At 55.9% G+C, this 18,432-nt stretch overlaps 3 protein-coding genes across 4 annotated transcripts; 1 reads left to right on the forward strand and 2 right to left on the reverse strand.

Annotated features, from left to right (window-relative positions):
- Window positions 1-103: 103 nt before the first annotated feature.
- Window positions 104-5,926, reverse strand: NELFE (negative elongation factor complex member E). Its single transcript, XM_006041874.4, has 11 exons — window positions 5,769-5,926; window positions 5,249-5,331; window positions 3,860-3,929; window positions 3,622-3,767; window positions 3,067-3,141; window positions 2,908-2,945; window positions 2,403-2,722; window positions 2,134-2,278; window positions 1,929-1,983; window positions 1,578-1,680; window positions 104-274 (listed from the first exon to the last, which is right to left on the reverse strand). The coding sequence occupies exons 2-11, from the start codon at window positions 5,321-5,323 to the stop codon at window positions 177-179; spliced, it is 1,125 nt and encodes a 374-aa protein (XP_006041936.2). The 5' UTR covers window positions 5,324-5,331; window positions 5,769-5,926; the 3' UTR covers window positions 104-176.
- A 10-nt stretch (window positions 5,927-5,936) lies between these two features.
- On the forward strand, window positions 5,937-16,060 carry SKIV2L (Ski2 like RNA helicase). Its single transcript, XM_006041872.4, has 28 exons — window positions 5,937-6,071; window positions 6,149-6,252; window positions 6,987-7,096; window positions 7,196-7,313; window positions 7,406-7,520; window positions 7,624-7,698; window positions 7,987-8,040; window positions 8,142-8,332; window positions 8,499-8,627; window positions 8,821-8,966; window positions 9,348-9,494; window positions 9,627-9,711; window positions 9,904-10,010; window positions 10,347-10,493; window positions 10,569-10,665; window positions 10,851-11,063; window positions 11,142-11,252; window positions 12,554-12,784; window positions 13,148-13,285; window positions 13,441-13,578; window positions 13,714-13,818; window positions 14,141-14,288; window positions 14,370-14,496; window positions 14,627-14,837; window positions 14,990-15,100; window positions 15,176-15,394; window positions 15,574-15,714; window positions 15,810-16,060. Exons 1-28 carry the CDS (start codon window positions 6,050-6,052, stop codon window positions 16,008-16,010), a joined length of 3,741 nt encoding a protein of 1,246 aa, XP_006041934.3. The 5' UTR covers window positions 5,937-6,049; the 3' UTR covers window positions 16,011-16,060.
- A 52-nt stretch (window positions 16,061-16,112) lies between these two features.
- DXO (decapping exoribonuclease) lies at window positions 16,113-18,421 on the reverse strand. 2 transcript variants are annotated; one of them, XM_025267660.2, is made up of 7 exons: window positions 18,183-18,421; window positions 17,591-17,952; window positions 17,197-17,432; window positions 16,891-17,110; window positions 16,634-16,769; window positions 16,407-16,501; window positions 16,113-16,321 (listed from the first exon to the last, which is right to left on the reverse strand). In XM_025267660.2, the coding sequence occupies exons 2-7, from the start codon at window positions 17,944-17,946 to the stop codon at window positions 16,171-16,173; spliced, it is 1,194 nt and encodes a 397-aa protein (XP_025123445.1). In that variant the 5' UTR covers window positions 17,947-17,952; window positions 18,183-18,421; the 3' UTR covers window positions 16,113-16,170. The 2 variants fall into 2 exon arrangements, with proteins under 2 accessions (XP_025123445.1, XP_025123450.1); XM_025267665.2 differs by having other exon boundaries at window positions 17,591-17,992.
- Between the last annotated feature and the right edge of the window lie 11 nt (window positions 18,422-18,432).

An 18,432-nucleotide genomic window follows, 5' to 3' on the forward strand; every position in this document is an offset into this window, starting at 1 on the left:
TGCACTAGCCATGTGGTTACAACTGAGATCACATCTAACAGCCGTTTTTAAAGGCTCAACCCCAATCCCAAGTGCTGAAAAACCAGAGGCTGAGGGAGATGGGTGAGCTTCCACCTCAGTGTTTTACTGAGACCAGCGCTGGGGCAGATGAGGCACACGGAATCCAGCTCCATTCCCTAGAAGCCGTCCACAAGGTTTTCCTTGTAGACATCGTCGCTGTAGACAATCTGAGTCCTCTTGTCCCGGTGGCAGCCCTTAGGGCTATTCTGGACAGCTGCGGAGGGAGGAGAAGTTCCATTAAAGTCTGAGGGAGAGCACCACCAGACCTGAGGCCCAGAGTTTGGCCACCTCAACTCTAGCCTCCGGCCTTTGGATGCCCAGTTTCCATGCTGCCCTCTGGTGGCCAGGATAGCTTCTCTACCTTGAGCCCCCTTAGGCCTGTGGCCACCAATCCATGGCCCCAGTAAAGAGTGGGCAGTTATCATGGCACACGCAAACACTGTAATGAGTGTTTTGTCCTCAGAAATAACCCAAATGTTATTCTTGACACATGTGAATAATGTTAACCGCCTACTTCCAGTCAGTACACCAAAAATTAGAAAATCTCTATAGACCTTTGCTAACATGCTGGTCCTTCCTGGTTCCTTCTTCAGTATAACGGGTTACTCTGGCTCCGAACTCCCTGTGCCTACTCCTTTACACGAAAACCTACTTCGGGTGAAACGGGTTATTCATTCCATCAGGAGAATTCATTCCAGTGTAACTCTGGCCCTAACCATTCTCCCTGGAGCTGTCCCTTCCCCTTCCTCTTTCCTCCCTACGCCCCATTCCCAAGGATTCCATTCCTGCCACTCTGGGACTAGAGGGAACCCCCATGCAAGCCCCCACTGTCTTGGAGCTTTCATCTCGATGCCGTGGATCACTTCCGCCTTCTCAAAGCCTCTATCCTTCAGCTGCAACGATCCAGGCCCCTCAGGTCCTGCTCCCAGCTCTCTGACCCCTCCTTTGTCTATGTTGCACACTCAACTTCAGCCTAACATGTCAGGAGGGCTGGGGCCGTATCGGGCATAAGGAACACAGCCCAGCTTCCTCCCATGGTTCCTGACTATTTATTCCTTAAGTCCAGTACTGGCTCATTTCTCCTCTGCATTCAGTCTCCCCTGCAACACGATTGTGTCGTTTTGCAGCAGCCCTATGATACAGGTGACTCCAGTCTACATTTTCAGTTGTTACTGAACGCCTGGTTCCTGATTCCTAACTTCAAAGGTCTATTTTATAAAACCAACTATATTCCATCTCAAAATGAATAAGGCCACATGAGGTGCTCACCTTCTTCGCCAACCTGACTCACTGCCACTTTTTTCCTTGTTCCAATCAACGCCTTGGAAATGGTTTCCAATACTTTTCTCTCCTCCTGCTTCTAACTGATAGAAGGCCTGAGGATTCTCCTTCTAATCCCTATAGTTGCCACACAAAACCAGGTCTCTAGCCCCTCTGGGGACCCAGGGACAGGCAGGAGAACAAAACAGGGTGAGCTGTGGGCAACAGACATGAGAAAGGAAGAATCCCCTTCTTACCCAGGGAGCCCCAGACAGACTTGCCCGTGGCGGCATCCAGCATGGGCTGTTTTCGGGCAATGCTGACTTTGAGCTGTACAGACTCCACTTGGGTCCCGTTGAGCTGGGGCAGAAGAGGGGAGCGGGCAGAGGATGGGGGCAAACATTATAGACAAACCAAAGGAGGGTTTCTAGGAGCTGTCATCCTAAGAATAGACTAAGTAGGGACTTGAGAACATAAGGTTTCCTGCATGAATAGGGAAATACTTTCTTTGTCAAGAGGAAATGATTTCCTCCTGGCTCCCAGTATTTTACAGAGAAAATATGAGGATGTCAGGAGGGATGGGAAGAACAGATCTGGGAAGTCCCAACCTCAGCAACGGCCTGATCTGCTGACTCCATCTTTTCATAGGTGACGAAGGCACAGCTGGGATGAGAAAACACAGGGTCAGTAGAGGGCCTACGGGCTCCTCAGGACCCAGGCAAACCCAGTGTTACAGGCTGTGGAGACAGGCTAGCTTCCTCCCTCAGGTCTCACACCCCAGGTCCTCCTAGGACAACCCACCGTGGTCCTTACTTTCTGGGTGGGTCCATGGAGAGGTCAATGATGTTTCCAAAGGGAGAGAAGGCCCCACGGAGGAGGGTGGGCGTCATGTCTTCACCATACACATACAGAGTGTTTCCCTTCCGAGGGGCCCGGCGTTCAGGGAACGAGTCTGACCCTATGGAACACAGGAATCCAGTCATGAGACATAGGCCTAGCTCATCCTCCACTTTAGAGTACCCTTTAGTAGGACGCACCCACACAGTATCTGAAGTCACTTCCCACTAGCCAAGATCACTCACTGCGGAAAGGGCCCTCTCGGTCGCGCTCCCTGTCCCGGTCTCGATCTCGGTCCCTGTCTCGGTCCCTGTCCCGGTCTCGATCACGGTCTCGGTCCCGCTCCCGGTCTCGCTCTCGATCCCGATCTCGGTCTCTGTCTCGGTTCCGCTCACGACTGCGGTCCCGGCTGCGGCTTCGGGGAGGGGAGGCTGAGGAACGGGTACCACCACGTTCTTCGTAGCCCCAGTCGAAGCTTCGAGGGGGACCATCGCCAGCTCCTGGGCCCTCTGCCTCTTCCCCATCTGGCCCCAGTTCCCGAAGCCGATCACTGGAAGATACAAAGCTGGCGAGCAGCAGACAATGAGGATCAAAGGGGGCTTTTACCTCGTCTTCCTGGATCCCTCGCAGACTCAACACCCCCTCTGCAGCCCCAGCTCTTCCCACTTCAGTTCCAAACCTCCTAAGGACCCGGGCAAGCCTCTTGTGCCCCCCAAACCCCACCAACTGGGACCCCGACCTTTCTCTAACCTCTCATACAAAGATTTCCTCTGTGGACGTCTGGACGACTGAAAGAGACCAAGAACAGTTAAGACGAGTCTGAGTGGCTGGCATATGGCCTCCAATATGTGGGTTTCTCATTTTTCTCAATTGCCTGCTCCTCAGAGACAGAAAACTGGAAACCATTACCTCCTGTAGGTCGTCGTCAGCAGATACGCTCCTCTGGAACGGTTGGAAAGTGGGGACCGGCCCCTTCTCAGGGTCCTGGGAAGGTGGGAGAGACCTACCTCAGTGGGGGAGCAGGAGGCCGCCTATCAGGGGCGGGGGGCTTCTCTTCACTCGCCCTCCTCTTGGCTCCCCGGCCTATCTTTTTTTTTTGTTTGTTTCTCACTTGACTACGTGTTATTTTACATAAAAGACTTAATACACACTTGAAGCATTTAGTTTACTAAAAACATCCTAAACCTGATGACCTTCTCAGCCTTTTCAACTCCTTAGAGAACACAATCCAACAGATCCATTACTTGACGGATCAGAGTCACAGAATACATAAAACGGAGGAGGATCTGGGAGGCATCTAGTTTCTTCATTTTATAGATAAGAAGCCTGAAGCTCAGAATGGCACAGCAACTCGTCCATGACTGAACTGGCATTACTTTCCCCCTACACCTACCTTCATTCCAACTTGGAAGGATGCCCTCTGACGTGAAGGATCCCTTGAACAATCTTTCTGCCTGTGCTCACCTTTAACTTCCCCTCTAGGGTCCGAGAACGCTTGAAGCCTGAGTTCTTGGTCTCGGCCTTGATGGCACTGATGGCTCCTGACTTCACCAGCTGCTTGGCCTGCTCTGTGGCTGTGGCTGTGTCCACCACAGGCTGCTCTGACAGCGCTGAAGTGGCAAGGGGAAGAGGTGTATTATGTTGGCCAGAGGTCAGCCGGTGTGCTTACTTCCAGCCTATCCCTGCCTCCCCCGTCACTCACAGCGTTTGACACCGCCTTGGCTGGCTGTGCTGCTGCTACTTTGCTTCTTCAGAGCCAGCAATGCCTTTTTCTGGGAACAAGAGTGAGAAGAGAGGGATTGATGAGGGCCAATCCCCGGCCAGGTCTCCCAAGGCCCTTGGGCGCATCACTCCGGGGATACCTTTCTGAGAGAAAATAATGCAAATGGTGCCCCTGGGGTGGTACACTGCAGCTGTCTTGCTTCTCACATATAGTCCCTCAGATCACATACACCAGCCATACCTACTCTCTCTAAACCATAGTATCCAGAGGCTTTGCAGAGTCTCATATTTTTCAAGTTGAAAACAAGGAACTCAACCACAGACCATGGTCCCCGGATATACACTGCAGTTTAGTATAAGCCTCCATGCCTTCTTAGGAGCTTCATCCATCCACCCCTACATGTTTAATAAGAACACACCAATGCTTTGAAACAGAGATTTGCAAAAGAAAGAGACACAGATCCTCCTCTTGAGCTCACAGGCTGAGAAAGAAGATGACCAGACTGAACTGTCAAGACTGTGCAGACTGGAGCTGAAAGCAAGTAAGATTTTTCTGATGCAGATGGTTATAAACCAGGCCCTGAGTAGGATCTACATAACGCAGGCTGAGAGGAAAAGGCATTTTAGACAAAGAAAACCGGGTGGCAGAGATGCAGAGATAAGAAGGTTTTGAGAATGCATGCTTTGGGACCAAGGAATAGTTCTATAGAAAGAAAGGTCCGATTAAAGCTTTTTATAGGCAATGTGAAACCACTGTGTTTTGAAAAAAGAAGGGCAGTGTTTAGTGTTTTCAATGCACCGTTTTAACAGGAGTGAAAAAGTCTGTCCAAGAAAAGAAACTTGTTGAGAGTCCATTATAACAGTCAAAGTGAGCATCAGCGAAGACCTGATCTAGGGAATACATAGGAAAAAGAAAACAAAAATTACTTTAAAAGAAAAATGAAGACTTGGCAAACGTTTGGCTACACAAATGGTGCAGGAGACAGAGATGAGATATTCATCTCAAACAAATTGAAGAAGTGAATGCAGACAGTCCTATTTGGAAGACCAAGTTTAGTACAGACGACAGCTTCAGTTGTTGTCAGTAAGACACTAGACGACATTGGAAAAACCAAGCTTGGGATCACCAGTTCTTAGATGGTACTAAAAGCCATGGGAAAGGAAGACAACTCCATGGCAAACCACACAGGAAAGAGAGAAAAGCAAGTACACACTTGGGGGAGTCCATCTCTGAAGTGACACTGAGAGATGATAGGCCTCCAGGTATTAGCTAGAGGAATCCCCACCCCCCATCCCCTCACACTCACCCCAGGTGTTCTCAATGTAGAGTCTTTGAAAGTTTGGGCCATGCCCACACACACTCCCTCACCTTTTTCTTGAGTTTGTTGAATTTCTTCTGCAGAGCCTCCTCCTCCTCGCTCAGTCCGGGGGGTATCACCAACATGGTGGCTCCTGGTTCGGGGGCAGGGCCCAAGACATCTTTCTCCACTGTCACCGCCCAGAGTTCACACGCCGTCCACACTGATCCCGATCCCACCCCTTCAGGCCTGCCTACTCCTATCTTTTGCCTCTCCCTACCCCTTGCTTAAACCAGGCTGCCGTCCAAACCCCAGGTCGTCGGGATCAACCAGCATTCCCTTCTGTCTTCAGGAATCACGGATACCAGCGCCTTGGGGCACCATGTGGCCCAGGAAGGGATAAATACCCGCTCCGTCGCCAAGACGATGGCACCAGACCCCCCTATCTCGCTGGAGTTAGTATGGAATTGCGGGGTCCGAAAAGCAGAGGAAGCAGTGGAACGCGCGCAGCGCTCTCAGAGCAACGAAAGGGGCAAGAAGACAGAAGGAGCTCGGAAAAAGGGGGGGCGAAGGCTGAGGAGAAGGCCTTACCTGAGGGGGCGGCAACCGGGGCCCCACGGTCTCGGGCGGCGCCCGCGCGGGCAGCGGATCCCGGGCTCAGAGCGATGACGTAGCGAGGGGCGGAGAACGCGGTAACCAAGGCGGCCCGCGCCGCACACACTTCCGCCCGGCCTCCCACCAGTTTGGGTCAGCCCCTAAGTAGCTCTTGTCCCCGCCCCCAGGCCCTATTGTGCCGGAAGTCGCTTCTACTTCCGCCGGTTCCGGCTCCTCCCTACGTTTCCCAGCTGCCTGGCAGCTGCTGTGGCTCCAGGATGATGGAGACGGAGCGACTCGGTGAGGGGGAGGGGGTGGAAAGACGGAGGAGACAGCGAATGACCCTTAACCCCTGACCTGTGACCTTTCCTCCGTAGTGCTACCTCCCCCAGATCCCCTGGACCTGCCCCTTCGGGCCGTAGAGCTGGGATGCACTGGGCGCTGGGAGTTGCTGAATGTGCCTGGGGCTCCAGAGAGCACCGTGAGTGCCGTTTCACCCTAACCTTGACTCTGTTGAGCTTAAAACCTCCTTCACCCTCCTCCCAGTAGGATCTAAGCTGACTCGGCTGTCCTGTCTCTGGATACTTGTCATCCGAGCCTAGACTGGTGCTGGACAGACTCCAACCCAATGGACCTGCAGTGGGTCAGAGCCCATAAGAAGACAGAGCAGGGAGCCCCGGGGAAACCTTAGTTCTGAGAACTGCTCTTTCAAACGGCTGTTTTCTCCCTGGAGTCCTGTTCTGTCTCCAAGCACCAGGGCTCTTGGTGACTGAGATGCTACCCTTTGAACACCTGGCTCTTCATCCTTAGGCCTGGGACCCCCTTTTCCTAAAACTAGAGATTCTCAAATATCAGTGTGCCTCATGATTAGTGGAAAGTCCCATGGACAGAGAGGAGCCTGGCGGGCCACAATCCATGGGTTCGAACACAACTGAGTGTGCACACACACACACACACAATTGGTGGGGGAGCTTTTGAAAAATACTAGTTCTTAGGTCCATAGATTCAGAAATCCAAAATCTGTATTACTAATCAGAACCCTAGGTAATTCAGTTGCAGACCATTTGTTCTGTAAAACAGAACAGCCTTTGGAAAATAGTGCTTCAGCCTGATTGTCCTAGTCTGGGATGTCTGTCATATCTGATCTAAATACAAGTCGTGTCACCTTCTCTTTTGTGTCTTACTCTCTTACCTTACCTCGTGCCTTTGTTCCAGCTTCCCCACGGCCTTCCTCCCTGTGCCCCAGATCTGCAGCAGGAAGCAGAGCGGTTGTTTCTGTCATCTCCAACCTGGCTGCCTCTGCATGGTGTGGAGCACTCAACCCGGTGAGGGGTCTAGAAGGGCCTGGGCTTGGCAGGTGGGTCCCTGAAGGAAGCTGGGACAGAGGAGAAAGAAGACCTGAATATTGCTTTGCTTCTGTCCAGGAAATGGCAGAGGAAGATGGATCCTTGGTCTCTCCTGGCCACACTGGGGGCCCCAGTCCCCTCCGACCTACAGGCCCAAAGACACCCAACCACAGGCCAGATACTAGGCTACAAGGAGGTAAGTGGTCGTGGGCCACCAGAAGCAGAATTAGGAGAAGGTGGGGTCAGAGGCAAGCTCAGCCTCACTGGCGCTCTGTTCTCTTGCCTCAGGTCCTGCTAGAGAATACAGACCTGTCGTCCACAACCTCCTTGTCTCTTCGCCGGCCACCAGCGCCCATCTCCCAGTCCCTGTGGGGGAATCCAACACAGTACCCTTTCTGGCCAGGTGATGCTTGTGGAAATGGGATGGGAGGGGAGGGAGCCCTTAGTCTCCACCCCTCTCATGTCACTCCCACCCCATGAATCCTGTTTATCCAACCTCTCCCCAGGTGGAATGGATGAGCCCACTATAACAGATCTGAGCACTCGTGAGGAGGCTGAGGAGGAGATAGACTTTGAGAAAGGTGAGGTGGTGCCAGGAGGGACCGTGGGAGGTAGGGCTCTGTGCCTGGGGCCTGAGAAAGAGGGGCCAAGTCCTGTCACTGGGTCCTTGCTACCTCTTCCATTCCCTTGAGCAAATTAGGAAAAGGTATCTCTTTCATAACAACTTTTACTGTCATCTGTTGGAGGATTGTCACAAAAAACTGCAACTACAGCGTGTATGCTGTGAACAACATCCTGCAGGTTAATGTAATGTATGACTTGTACAGAAGTGTGCAAGAGTCCTGATTCTCTCTGTCCCCGTCCTCCAGACCTCCTTACTCTTCCACCTGGCTTCAAGAAAGGCGTGGACTTCGCACCAAAGGGTGAGTTTTAGTTTTGAGATGGGGCTGTAGGGGAAACAGTGCCCTTCTTCTTCAGAACGGAGGTGGATACAACCAGGTCTCCATTTTTGCCTTGCTCCTAGATCACTCAGCTCCAGCTGCCGGGTTGCTCAGCCTCAGCCGTCTGCTGGAGCCCTTGGATTTGGGTGGGGGCGATGAGGATGAGAGTGAGGCAGTGGGACAGCCTGGCGGTCCCAGACAGGACACTGTTTCAGCCTCTCCTGGCAGTGTTCCTCTGGCCCGAGCAAGCAGCTTGGAGGACCTAGTGTTGAAGGTTGGTAGTTCTGGGTGGTTGAGGCAGGAAAGAAAGGCCTTGTCCCAGACAGGGTGGGCTGGCCTGGTTGGTTCCCCGGGGAAGACTGGAGCATCTTCTGGAGGGGTGGTAACAGAGAGCTTTCTGGCTGTATGTTTATCAGGCCTACACCCCTCTCCTTCTCCAGGAAGCGGCCACAACTGTAGCCCCCCCAGAACCTCCCAAGCCCCCACCTCAGGAGCAGTGGGCCATTCCTGTGGATGTCACCTCCCCTGTTGGTGATTTCTACCGCCTCATTCCCCAGCCAGCCTTCCAGGTAGCGTGGCCCAGGCCTCAGGTGCTCCCCCACCTCCTCCAGCCCACTCCCTTGTCTCCTCTCCCCACTGGAGGCCAGGTGCCTTCAGTGGACGGAGGTCTTGCCCTTCTTCCCCTGCCCTGGAGGCCCCATGAGGTGGAGGCAGGAAGACCCCTGTCCCTTCTGCGCCTCCATCTGTTTCTCTCTCCCACAGTGGGCGTTTGAGCCAGATGTGTTCCAGAAACAGGCCATCCTGCACTTGGAGCGGCACAACTCAGTCTTTGTCGCAGCTCACACATCCGCCGGGAAGACGGTTGTGGCTGAATATGCCATTGCGCTTGCCCAGAAACACATGACGCGGTACAGGCCCCTCCCCAGCCTCCCCTCACCAGCCCTATTCTCTCCTGTGTCATTTCTGTGTCTCTTCTCTTCTCCACCTCCCTGCCTCATCCTTTAGATGAGAGGTTCGGGGAAAAACTGAGGCAGGGTTTCAGAGGGAAACAAGAAGATGTGGGGAGAGAAAAATAAGCGGCATTTGTTGGGGAAGGGATTGGAGGACGGGATTTTTCCAGAGTAATTCCATGAAGGGGAACGTGAGGGGAGTTTGGGTGAAGAAGCGGGGATGGAGGGGGGAGGTGCCTGAGCTCTGTGGCGTGCTGCTGGCAAGGGTCAGGGTGGGAGTGGAGGTGCTGACAAGGAGCCTGTTTGGAGGGCCTGGCTGACTTCGTGCCCTCCTCCTAGCACCATCTATACTTCGCCCATCAAGGCTCTGAGCAACCAGAAGTTCCGGGACTTCCGAAACACGTTTGGGGACGTGGGGCTGCTCACTGGGGACGTGCAGCTGCACCCAGAAGCCTCGTGCCTCATTATGACAACGGAGATCCTTCGGTGAGAGGCGAGCATTCAGCATGGGGCGGGTTTTTGGTCAGGAAGGTGAGGCTGCTTTGGAGAGCACTCTGGCTGAGGTGAGGGTGGAGATAGGAGCTGCTGGGGAGTCAGCCTGGGGCCTTTCTCCTCCAGCTCCATGCTGTACAGTGGCTCGGACGTCATCCGGGACCTGGAGTGGGTCATCTTTGATGAGGTTCACTATATCAATGATGCTGAGGTAAGGGGACAGGGTCCCCAGGTCCTGGCAGTCCTCTCCTGTGGGGAAGGTTCAGCAGCTTCGCTGTTCCATATGACCCGGGAACTTCACTGCCTTCTTTGTCCCTTCTCATGGAACCTCGTGCCACTTCCCTGGGCAGAAGGGCAGCCCCTTCCAAGCTGCTGGTGACTTGTCCTCCCTTCCTGTGTGCAGCGCGGGGTCGTGTGGGAGGAGGTACTCATCATGCTGCCTGACCACGTGTCCATCATCCTTCTGAGTGCTACTGTCCCCAACGCCCTTGAGTTTGCTGACTGGATCGGGTAAGACACGTGTCCAGGGGTGCTTGAGTGAAGGGGGCCGTAGCATTCCTCAGTTGGGGTGGGGGTGTAGACTGTCCCAGTGAGGGAGTGGTCAGGCCTTGAGGGTGGGGAGGAGAAAGGGGTGCGGCTGGGGAACACGTCCAGCCTGGGAGGTTGTGGGATCCCACCTGGGCTGAGATCACTTTGCATGTTGAGAGACGGGGTGACAGGGACAGCCTTCCAGTCTGGCTCCCAGAAAACCAGGGCGAGGCCAGGGCGGGGAAGATGGCGGGCACGTGGGTTCCTTCCCCAGCTCCCAGCCCTGATATTCTGTCATCCCTCCCACCCCCTGCTCAGGCGGCTGAAGCGTCGCCAGATCTATGTGATCAGCACCGTCGCTCGCCCAGTGCCCCTGGAGCACTATCTCTTCACGGGGAACAGCCCCAAGACCCAGGGGGAGCTCTTCCTGTTGCTGGACTCCCGTGGCGCCTTCCACACAAAGGGGTAAACCTGGGATATGGGGAGAGTCAGGGCTGGGCCCAACGGGGGGTGACTGACTGCCGCCCTGCCCTGCCCCAGGTACTATGCGGCTGTGGAGGCCAAGAAGGAGCGGATGAGCAAGCATGCCCAGACCTTTGGGGCCAAGCAGCCCACGCATCAGGGGGGGCCTGCCCAGGTGAGAACTGGCCGGCTTTGTACCTGTCACCCCTTCTTTCTCCTGAGTCCTTTCTTCCCTCGTCCTCCCAGGGTTTGGAGTGGAGCTTTGAGCACTGCCCGATTTGACTCTGCTTCACATCCCCCCACTTTGGCCCCCATTGGTTCAAGGACTCCATCTCCACTCCCTTCTCCCCGCCTCCTCAGGACCGCGGTGTGTACCTGTCCCTCCTGGCCTCCCTCCGCACCCGTGCACAGCTGCCCGTGGTGGTGTTCACCTTCTCCCGGGGCCGCTGTGACGAGCAAGCCTCAGGCCTCACCTCCCTCGACCTGACGACGAGTTCAGAGAAGAGTGAGATTCACCTCTTCCTGCAGCGCTGCCTTGCCCGTCTCCGCGGCTCTGACCGCCAGCTGCCCCAGGTGGGGCGGGGGACTTGGAGATGGTGGGGATCAGGTGTTCACCACCCCATCCCTGACCCTGGGCCTCGGCCCCCACAGGTTCTGCACATGTCGGAGCTCCTGCACCGCGGCCTGGGTGTGCACCACAGTGGCATCCTGCCCATCCTCAAGGAGATTGTGGAGATGCTCTTCAGCCGCGGCCTGGTCAAGGTGCTCGTGCTGGTGGGAGAGGGACTCCCCAAAGCATTTATCACCTGCTTGGAGGGGAGTGGGCAGCACAGTGCAGCGGCTGAGAACTTGGGCTCTGGATCCAGGCTGCCTGGGTGGAAATCCAGGTCCACTGTTAACTTGCTGTGTGACCCTGGGCAAATTACTTAACCTCCCTGAACTGTAAGTTTCACATATTGAAATGGGGGTACATAAAGTATGAATAGGGGCTTTCCAGTGGCTCAGCCATAAAGAATCTGTGTGCAGTGCAGGCGCCACAAGAGACACAGGTTTGATCCCTGGGTTGGGAAGATACCTTGGAGGAGGGCATGGCAACCCACTCCAGTATTCTTACCCGGAGAATCCCATGGACTGAGGAGCCTGGCGGGCTATAGTCGGACATGACTGAAGTGACTTAGCACACACGCACACAAGGTGTGAACAGGCAGTATTCAAAAGAGAAAACTAAAAAGCCAGCAAACTTATGGAGGTCATTAGTCATCAGAAAAATGCAAACTGAAATACAAGATAGGACTTTACAGTAATTAAAACTGGTAAAATTTAGGAAAGTAGGCAATGCCAAGTGTTGCCCAAGACGTAGGAGATGACAGGATTACAGGAACCCTTGTACAGGTGTGGCCAGTCTGAAGTGTACCTGGTGCTCTTGAGGCAAAGACAAGTCTGTGCCTACTCTTTGTCCCTAAATTCCGCTCCTGAGTGCAAATCGCAGTGAAGTTCTCACCCTGGTCGGTGAGGAAACACGTCTGCTCTTCCTCTGTGGGCTGCTGTCTGGTGGCAGGGTGTTGGTGGCACCAGGGGCCCTTTCCCTGGGAGAGCAGGTAGGCAGCTATATGCCACACACCCCACAAGGTGTTCTGTGGCAGGTTGGAAGCAACGGATTAGATATAATCACAGGAACACGGATGGATATTGAAAATACTACATGGAAGAGAAGGAAACAGAAGGAGATACGTGTCGCCTTTCCTTCAAACTGTATTACACACTCAAAAAACACATTTTATAAAACACATTCACATGAAAAGGTACAGATTAAAGATGGACAGAGGGGAGACGGGAGTAGGCTGTGGGGGTGAAAGGAAAGAAATAGGTAGCTAAATAAATAAAACAATAGTACCTACTCTGTAGATTTATCTTGAGAGTCAGGTGAGGTCTCATGAGTTAACCGTCTGGGACTATGTGTAGTGGTCTTAGCCTTGGCTACAAAGTGAGGTGGGCTCGGCCAGGGCTGGGCCACAGCTGTGTTTAGCCCCTTAGCTGATCCTCTCTTCCCCTCCCCATCCCAGGTCTTGTTTGCCACGGAGACCTTCGCCATGGGTGTAAATATGCCGGCCCGGACGGTGGTATTTGACTCCATGCGCAAGCACGATGGCTCCACCTTCCGGGACCTACTCCCTGGGGAGTATGTGCAGATGGCTGGCCGGGCGGGCCGGAGGGGCCTGGACCCCACGGGCACGGTCATCCTGCTCTGCAAGGGCCGCGTGCCCGAGATGGCGGACCTGCACCGCATGATGATGGTGAGCCGGGGCACCTCGAGGCCAGCTCTGGGCACCTGCTGCATCCTCTGTGCCCACCCTCCTCCTCTCTCCTCTCTCTTTCCTTTCCTTTGGTCTGGGAGAAGCCAGGGGAGGAGCGAGCCAATCTGAGGATGAGGCTGGATCTTGTCTTCTCTAGTCTTTTCACTGTGAATATGGAGCTAGGTGGGACCTTGGAGAGTCTGTTTATTTAGTCTTGCTCCCTTGTTGTGCAGAGGTGAGCAGGCAGTTTGTCTAGGGCCCCGAGGTTGCGGGACTGGGACTACAGCTGCTTGGAGTAGAGCAGCCGAGCAGCAGGTCTCCCCGCAAACCCTGAGCCTCACTGGCGTCTCTGGCCTGGCCCAGGGGAAGCCATCCCAGCTGCAGTCCCAGTTCCGCCTGACGTACACCATGATCCTCAACCTGCTGCGGGTGGATGCTCTCAGGGTGGAGGACATGATGAAGAGGAGCTTCTCAGAGTTTCCATCTCGCAAGGACAGCAAGGTGAGGAGGTGGGTGTGCCCAGGTTGCCGTGCAGGATAGGATATGGGACAAGGGAAGCCAGGCTAGGACAAGGTGGGCCTCTGGAAGCCAATGGGTGAAAGTGGAGAGAGCTGGCCCGGAGACTCTGGCTTCATACCCACCCTGGCTTCTCCCAGGCCCATGAACAGACTCTGGCTGAACTGACCAAGAAGTTGGGAGCTTTGGAAGAGCCTGAGGTGACTGGCCAGCTCGTCGACCTGCCTGAGTATTACAGCTGGGGGGAGGAACTGACTGAGACCCGGAGCCAGATCCAGGTGAGCGCCTGTGAGTGTTGGGGGCGGGGTGATGGATGGGGAGGAAGAGACTGGGACGCTCTGGGTACACCTGAACCTCGTCCCAGCATCTCTGTAACATTTCTTATCCTCTTTCTTCTCGTCCCTGCTCTTTAGCACCGCATCATAGAGTCTGTGAATGGGCTGAAATCTCTCTCAGCAGGAAGGGTGGTAGTTGTGAAGAATCAGGAGCATCACAACGCACTGGGTGTGATCCTTCAGGTGAGGGCGGTGGGAATCTGGACTCCAAGGCCGGAGGGAGCAGCCAGCCCCATCTCCATCTTCCCCACTTGGCGAGGAGCCATTTGTACTCAGCAGTGCTCTCATTTTTCCCTCTAGCCCTCTTTTCCTTCCCATCCCTACCACCTCAGGCTCGTCTCCTTGTCCTCTCCCCAAGCCCTGCCCCTGAAGTCTGCTCCGATTGCTTGACTTGGTTACCAGTCTATATGGCTGCCCCATGCTCCCTGCCTGAACTGGCGGATCTGTCTCTTGTTGGGTGTCCACTCCTCACACTGCCCTGTCCTGGCCTCCCCACATCCTCTAGGTCTCTTCGAACTCCACCAGCAGAGTATTCACAGCCCTGGTCTTGTGTGACAAGCCCGTGTCTGAGGACCCGCGGGAGAGGGGGCCAGCCTCCCCAGACGTGCCCTACCCAGACGACCTCGTGGGATTCAAGCTGTTCCTGCCTGAGGGTGAGAGCGGACGGATGCCCAGGCTCTTGCCAACAGCATGGCTGAGGTGCCTGGTCTGACCCCGCTCTCCACTCTTCTCAGGGCCCTGTGACCACACTGTGGCCAAGCTCCAGCCAGGAGACATGGCCGCCATCACCACCAAGGTGCTCCGGCTGAATGGGGACAAGATCTTGGAGGACTTCAGCAAGCGGCAGCAACCAAAATTCAAGTCAGAGATGCTGGGGAGGGACCATGTTGGGGTGGCGGGGGGGTGTGGTCAGGGAGGCTCCCCCAGTCCTAGGGGGGTTCCACAGGAAGAGAAGCCTCTGCCTCAGGTCTAAGACCAGCTCCATTCTCAGGAAGGATCCGCCCTCTGCGGCCGTGACCACTGCTGTCCAGGAACTGCTACGACTGGCTCAGGCACACCCCACAGGACCCCCCACCCTCGACCCTGTCAATGACCTGCAACTCAAGGATGTGTCTGTGGTTGAGGGGGGGCTCCGGGCCCGGAAGCTGGAGGAGCTGATCCGGGGGGCTCAGTGTGTGCACAGTCCCCGCTTCCCTGCCCAGGTTGGTCCCTGGATGTGAGCTTCCCAGCTGGAAGGGATGGCTTTCCCTCTCATCCCCTGCAGACTGGCCGCCCCTGTCCCAGCCCTGGTCCTCAGCTCCCCTGCTGAGGTCAGGGAGGAGCCTCATGAGCCCTTGCCCTTGGCTCCTCGCAGTACCTGAAGCTGCGGGAGCGGATGCAGATCCAGAAGGAGATGGAGCGGCTGCGCTTCCTGCTGTCGGACCAGTCGCTGCTGCTGCTCCCGGAGTACCACCAGCGAGTAGAGGTGGGGGGGTGGGGCTGGGCTGGGGGGCTGGCAGGGAAGCTGTCTGCTGGCTCCCAACACCCACCATCCTTGCAGGTGCTCCGAACCCTGGGGTATGTGGACGAGGCAGGCACAGTGAAGCTGGCCGGGCGGGTAGCTTGTGCCATGAGCAGCCACGAGCTGCTCCTCACTGAGCTCATGTTCGACAATGCACTGAGCACCCTGCGGCCTGAGGAGATTGCTGCCCTGCTCTCCGGCCTGGTCTGCCAGAGCCCCGGGGACCCTGGCGATCAGCTCCCCAGCACCCTCAAACAGGTATGGGGATGACGGCCAGGACCCCTCCCTTCCTCGGCCATGGCATTCCCAGTCCGTGCCCACATGTTCCCCAGGTGCCCTCTGAGTGTCCCTAAGAGCTGGAATGGTTTCTCCTTTCATCCCGGCCTCCTTGCTGGAGCAGGAAGGCAGGGCTTAGAGTCTTTGCTGTCTGTCTGCAGGGGGTAGAACGGGTCCGGACTGTGGCCAAGCGGATTGGTGAGGTCCAGGTGGCCTGTGGTTTGAACCAGACCGTGGAGGAATTTGTCGGGGAGCTGAATTTCGGGCTGGTTGAGGTTGTGTACGAGTGGGCCCGGGGCATGGTGAGTAGCTGGGGTTTGGGGCCTTTGTGGACAGCCAGCTAGGGAGAGGCTGTCGGGGCCCATCGTATTCATTCCCCACCCCACTTCCCCCATAGCCCTTCTCTGAGTTGGCAGGGCTCTCAGGGACCCCTGAGGGCCTGGTGGTCCGCTGCATCCAACGCCTGGCCGAGATGTGTCGCTCACTTCGGGGGGCAGCCCGCCTGGTGGGCGAACCTGTGCTAGGTGCCAAGATGGAGACGGCAGCCACCCTGTTACGGAGGGACATCGTCTTTGCTGCCAGCCTCTACACCCAGTGACTGGCCCCTGGCTACAATGTAACAATAAAACTGCAAACCCCCTGTGTGAACCTGAGGTGTTGGGCAGGGTTGACTCAGCTCAAAAGACACAGCAGGGAGAGCCACCTGGAAATACGCCTTTATCTGTGCACACAGAAATAGGACCAGCCCCTGTGAAGCATCAGTCCTTGGGGGAGGGTGTCTTGGGCGGTGATGGGAGGTCCTGGGTCACAGCTTCCACGTACCATGGAGGCAGGAAGGCGTGGGGTGCATCTCGGTGTTCAGACACTGTGACAGGGCCACCGGGCTCCCAGGAGAAGAGGTAGACAAGCCTGGGGGGCAGATAGAGTCCTGAATTGAGGGCTGGAGGCTGAGTTTCTGGGCCCCAGAGGGGAGGGGCAGAGCTGAATGCCTCACCTGGGGTCATCCTGAACTACTGTGTTCTGGGCGAAGCTAAGGAAGGCAGCGCAGAAGTTCATGCACACGGATGGGTTCCAGCCATCACGATCGTTCTGCAGAGAGCCCAGGAGGAGGCGGAAGGCCGGTGGTGAGGGTGGAAGAAGGGGAAGGTGGGCTGCAGGTCCCTGGACAATGGGCCTGTGGTGTTGGCGCAGGGGGATGCAGGTGGGAACTCATTGCCTTACCCTGACGTATTCAAACATCTCCATGGTAGGAAAGGTCTTCAGGGAACAGACAAAACCCTCCGGGTTACGGAAGCCAGCAACAACATTTGGGACGCCTGGCAGGAACGACTGGGCCCACCATTTCAGGAGCTTGTGTCTGTCAGGAAAGGCAAGGGGGTCAGTGGGACCCCTCCTCCACCCTCCAGCCTCCTCTTTCCCCAAGTCTCTTTCCAAGCTTTTCATCCAAGGTTCTCATCCTGTCCACCCCCATCCTGAACCTGTAGAAGCTCTTCCATTGGCCAGGGCTGTGCATCTCCTTGGAGGTCTTGAGCTCCACATAGCAGGTGGGGGGCTGTGTGGATGGGGCCTGGGGGTCTGTGCAGTCCACCTCCCCGGAAAAAAGAAGAGGGTGGTTTCCCAGGCGGCTGCGTAGCACAGAGCAGAAGGCCACGTTGGTGTTAACTTCCCCAGAGGGATCTGGGGAGACTCCGGGTTTGTCTGCACAAGGAGAGAAACAGTAGCAAGGGCTGGGGGCTCTCGATCTCTGGGGATAGGGGAGGGGGCAGAATCAGGGCAGCTCTCACCTGCACACATGTATTGCTCAAATTTGTACCCCATGTACATAAGCTCCCGGAGAAGCGGTGGCCGGGTAAGCCTCTGAACCCGAGCAGCTGGCGTCTCTACCTCACTCAAGTAGAGCGTCCCCTGGAACCGGGAGGCTGCCAGCTGCCAGCCTTCCTGCCGCTCATATGGTGTCGTCAGCAGTTTTGTCAGGTGCCCCCGCCACGTCACTATGGCCCCTGCCAGCCAGCCTGGACCCCTGAGGAGGAGGAGTTAGGGGCTGAAGGTCTGACACCATTAGCGCAGATGGCTTCTCCAAAGAATAGGGTAAGGTAAGGACTCACTCCAGCTTTGGCTCTCCAGTTTTAGAGAGTGAGTGCAGGTCTCTAGGGCTACTGTGTGGTATGCTTTGCTCACCCCTCTAGCTGGCCTCGGTGCTCCAGGAGCCAGCGTAGCAGGTGGTCCAACCTCTCTTGGACCTCTTCGTCCCGGGGCTGGTATCGATCAGGGTATCCGTCTCTGAGGTCAAAGCTGGGGCTTTGGCCATTGGTGGGAGGTGGGCTGTAGTACCGCAAAGCGCGAGCATCTCCATGGTACTGGCGCTGTGCATCCAGGGAGAAGCAGCCCAATTCGGAAGGGCGCCGGTAGAAAGGAAAGGGCCCAGAGTAGAGGGCAGGGTCTGTGGGCAGGGAGGGTGCTGGGTGGGGGAGCTTGTTCCGAGGCTCAGCGACCTCTATCTTTCCAGCTTCTCTCTTGGTCCCTCTGGACTCCATGAGGTCCTGAGAGGGGACAAGGAAGTTCCCCTTTTAAAAAGAAGGGCTGGAGAAGAGGGACTTCGAGTCAGGACTAAGCGAGTCTGGCCTTGAAACATGCAAGCCCCATGTCCTCAAACAACCGTACCAGGTGCGCATGCTACCTTTCCCCTTGACCTATATACCCCCTACCCCAGTAGCTCCAAACCCAGAGTGGTTAGGAAGGATGCTTGGGCTCAGGTCAAGGATCTGGTTACCTCAAATCCTGCCAACCTCGACTTCCACCTTCTCAGGGCTATGACGTCATGGCAGGTACATCACTTGTCAAAGGGATGCGAGGGCAGTTTTCCCCGCTCTCGATGACGCAATCATTCAGCGACAGAGGCGGCCTAACCCCTAGGTGGCGGGAGGGGGCTGTGCGCTTTACACCGAGGGAGATCCCAGCGTGGCCACCCGCGCCCCTCCGCAGCGCCCAAGCGTCCCCGGACGTGAACGCGCTCAGAGGAA

The sequence above is a fragment of the Bubalus bubalis genome, chromosome 2 (genome assembly GCF_019923935.1).
Source record: "Bubalus bubalis isolate 160015118507 breed Murrah chromosome 2, NDDB_SH_1, whole genome shotgun sequence".
In the NCBI taxonomy this organism is placed as follows: Eukaryota; Metazoa; Chordata; class Mammalia; order Artiodactyla; family Bovidae; genus Bubalus; species Bubalus bubalis.

What these genes read in the sequence shown, in the direction of transcription:
- NELFE (XM_006041874.4), bottom strand. Translation starts at nt 5,323, where the DNA reads ATGTTGGTGATACCCCCCGGACTGAGCGAGGAGGAGGAGGCTCTGCAG. An exon ending in TCAACAAACTCAAGAAAAAG is followed by an intron (nt 3,930 to 5,248) that starts GTGAGGGAGTGT and finishes TCTTGTTCCCAG; the next exon opens with AAAAAGGCATTGCTGGCTCT. An exon ending in CCGAGAGGGCCCTTTCCGCA is followed by an intron (nt 2,279 to 2,402) that starts GTGAGTGATCTT and finishes TGTGTTCCATAG; the next exon opens with GGTCAGACTCGTTCCCTGAA.
- SKIV2L (XM_006041872.4), top strand. Translation starts at nt 6,050, where the DNA reads ATGATGGAGACGGAGCGACTCG. An exon ending in GATGGAGACGGAGCGACTCG is followed by an intron (nt 6,072 to 6,148) that starts GTGAGGGGGAGG and finishes TTTCCTCCGTAG; the next exon opens with TGCTACCTCCCCCAGATCCC. An exon ending in CATCTCGCAAGGACAGCAAG is followed by an intron (nt 13,286 to 13,440) that starts GTGAGGAGGTGG and finishes GGCTTCTCCCAG; the next exon opens with GCCCATGAACAGACTCTGGC.
- DXO (XM_025267660.2), bottom strand. Translation starts at nt 17,946, where the DNA reads ATGGAGTCCAGAGGGACCAAGAGAGAAGCTGGAAAGATAGAGGTCGCT. An exon ending in CACCGAGGCCAGCTAGAGGG is followed by an intron (nt 17,433 to 17,590) that starts GTGAGCAAAGCA and finishes CCTCCTCCTCAG; the next exon opens with GGGTCCAGGCTGGCTGGCAG. An exon ending in TGAGCAATACATGTGTGCAG is followed by an intron (nt 17,111 to 17,196) that starts GTGAGAGCTGCC and finishes CTCCTTGTGCAG; the next exon opens with ACAAACCCGGAGTCTCCCCA.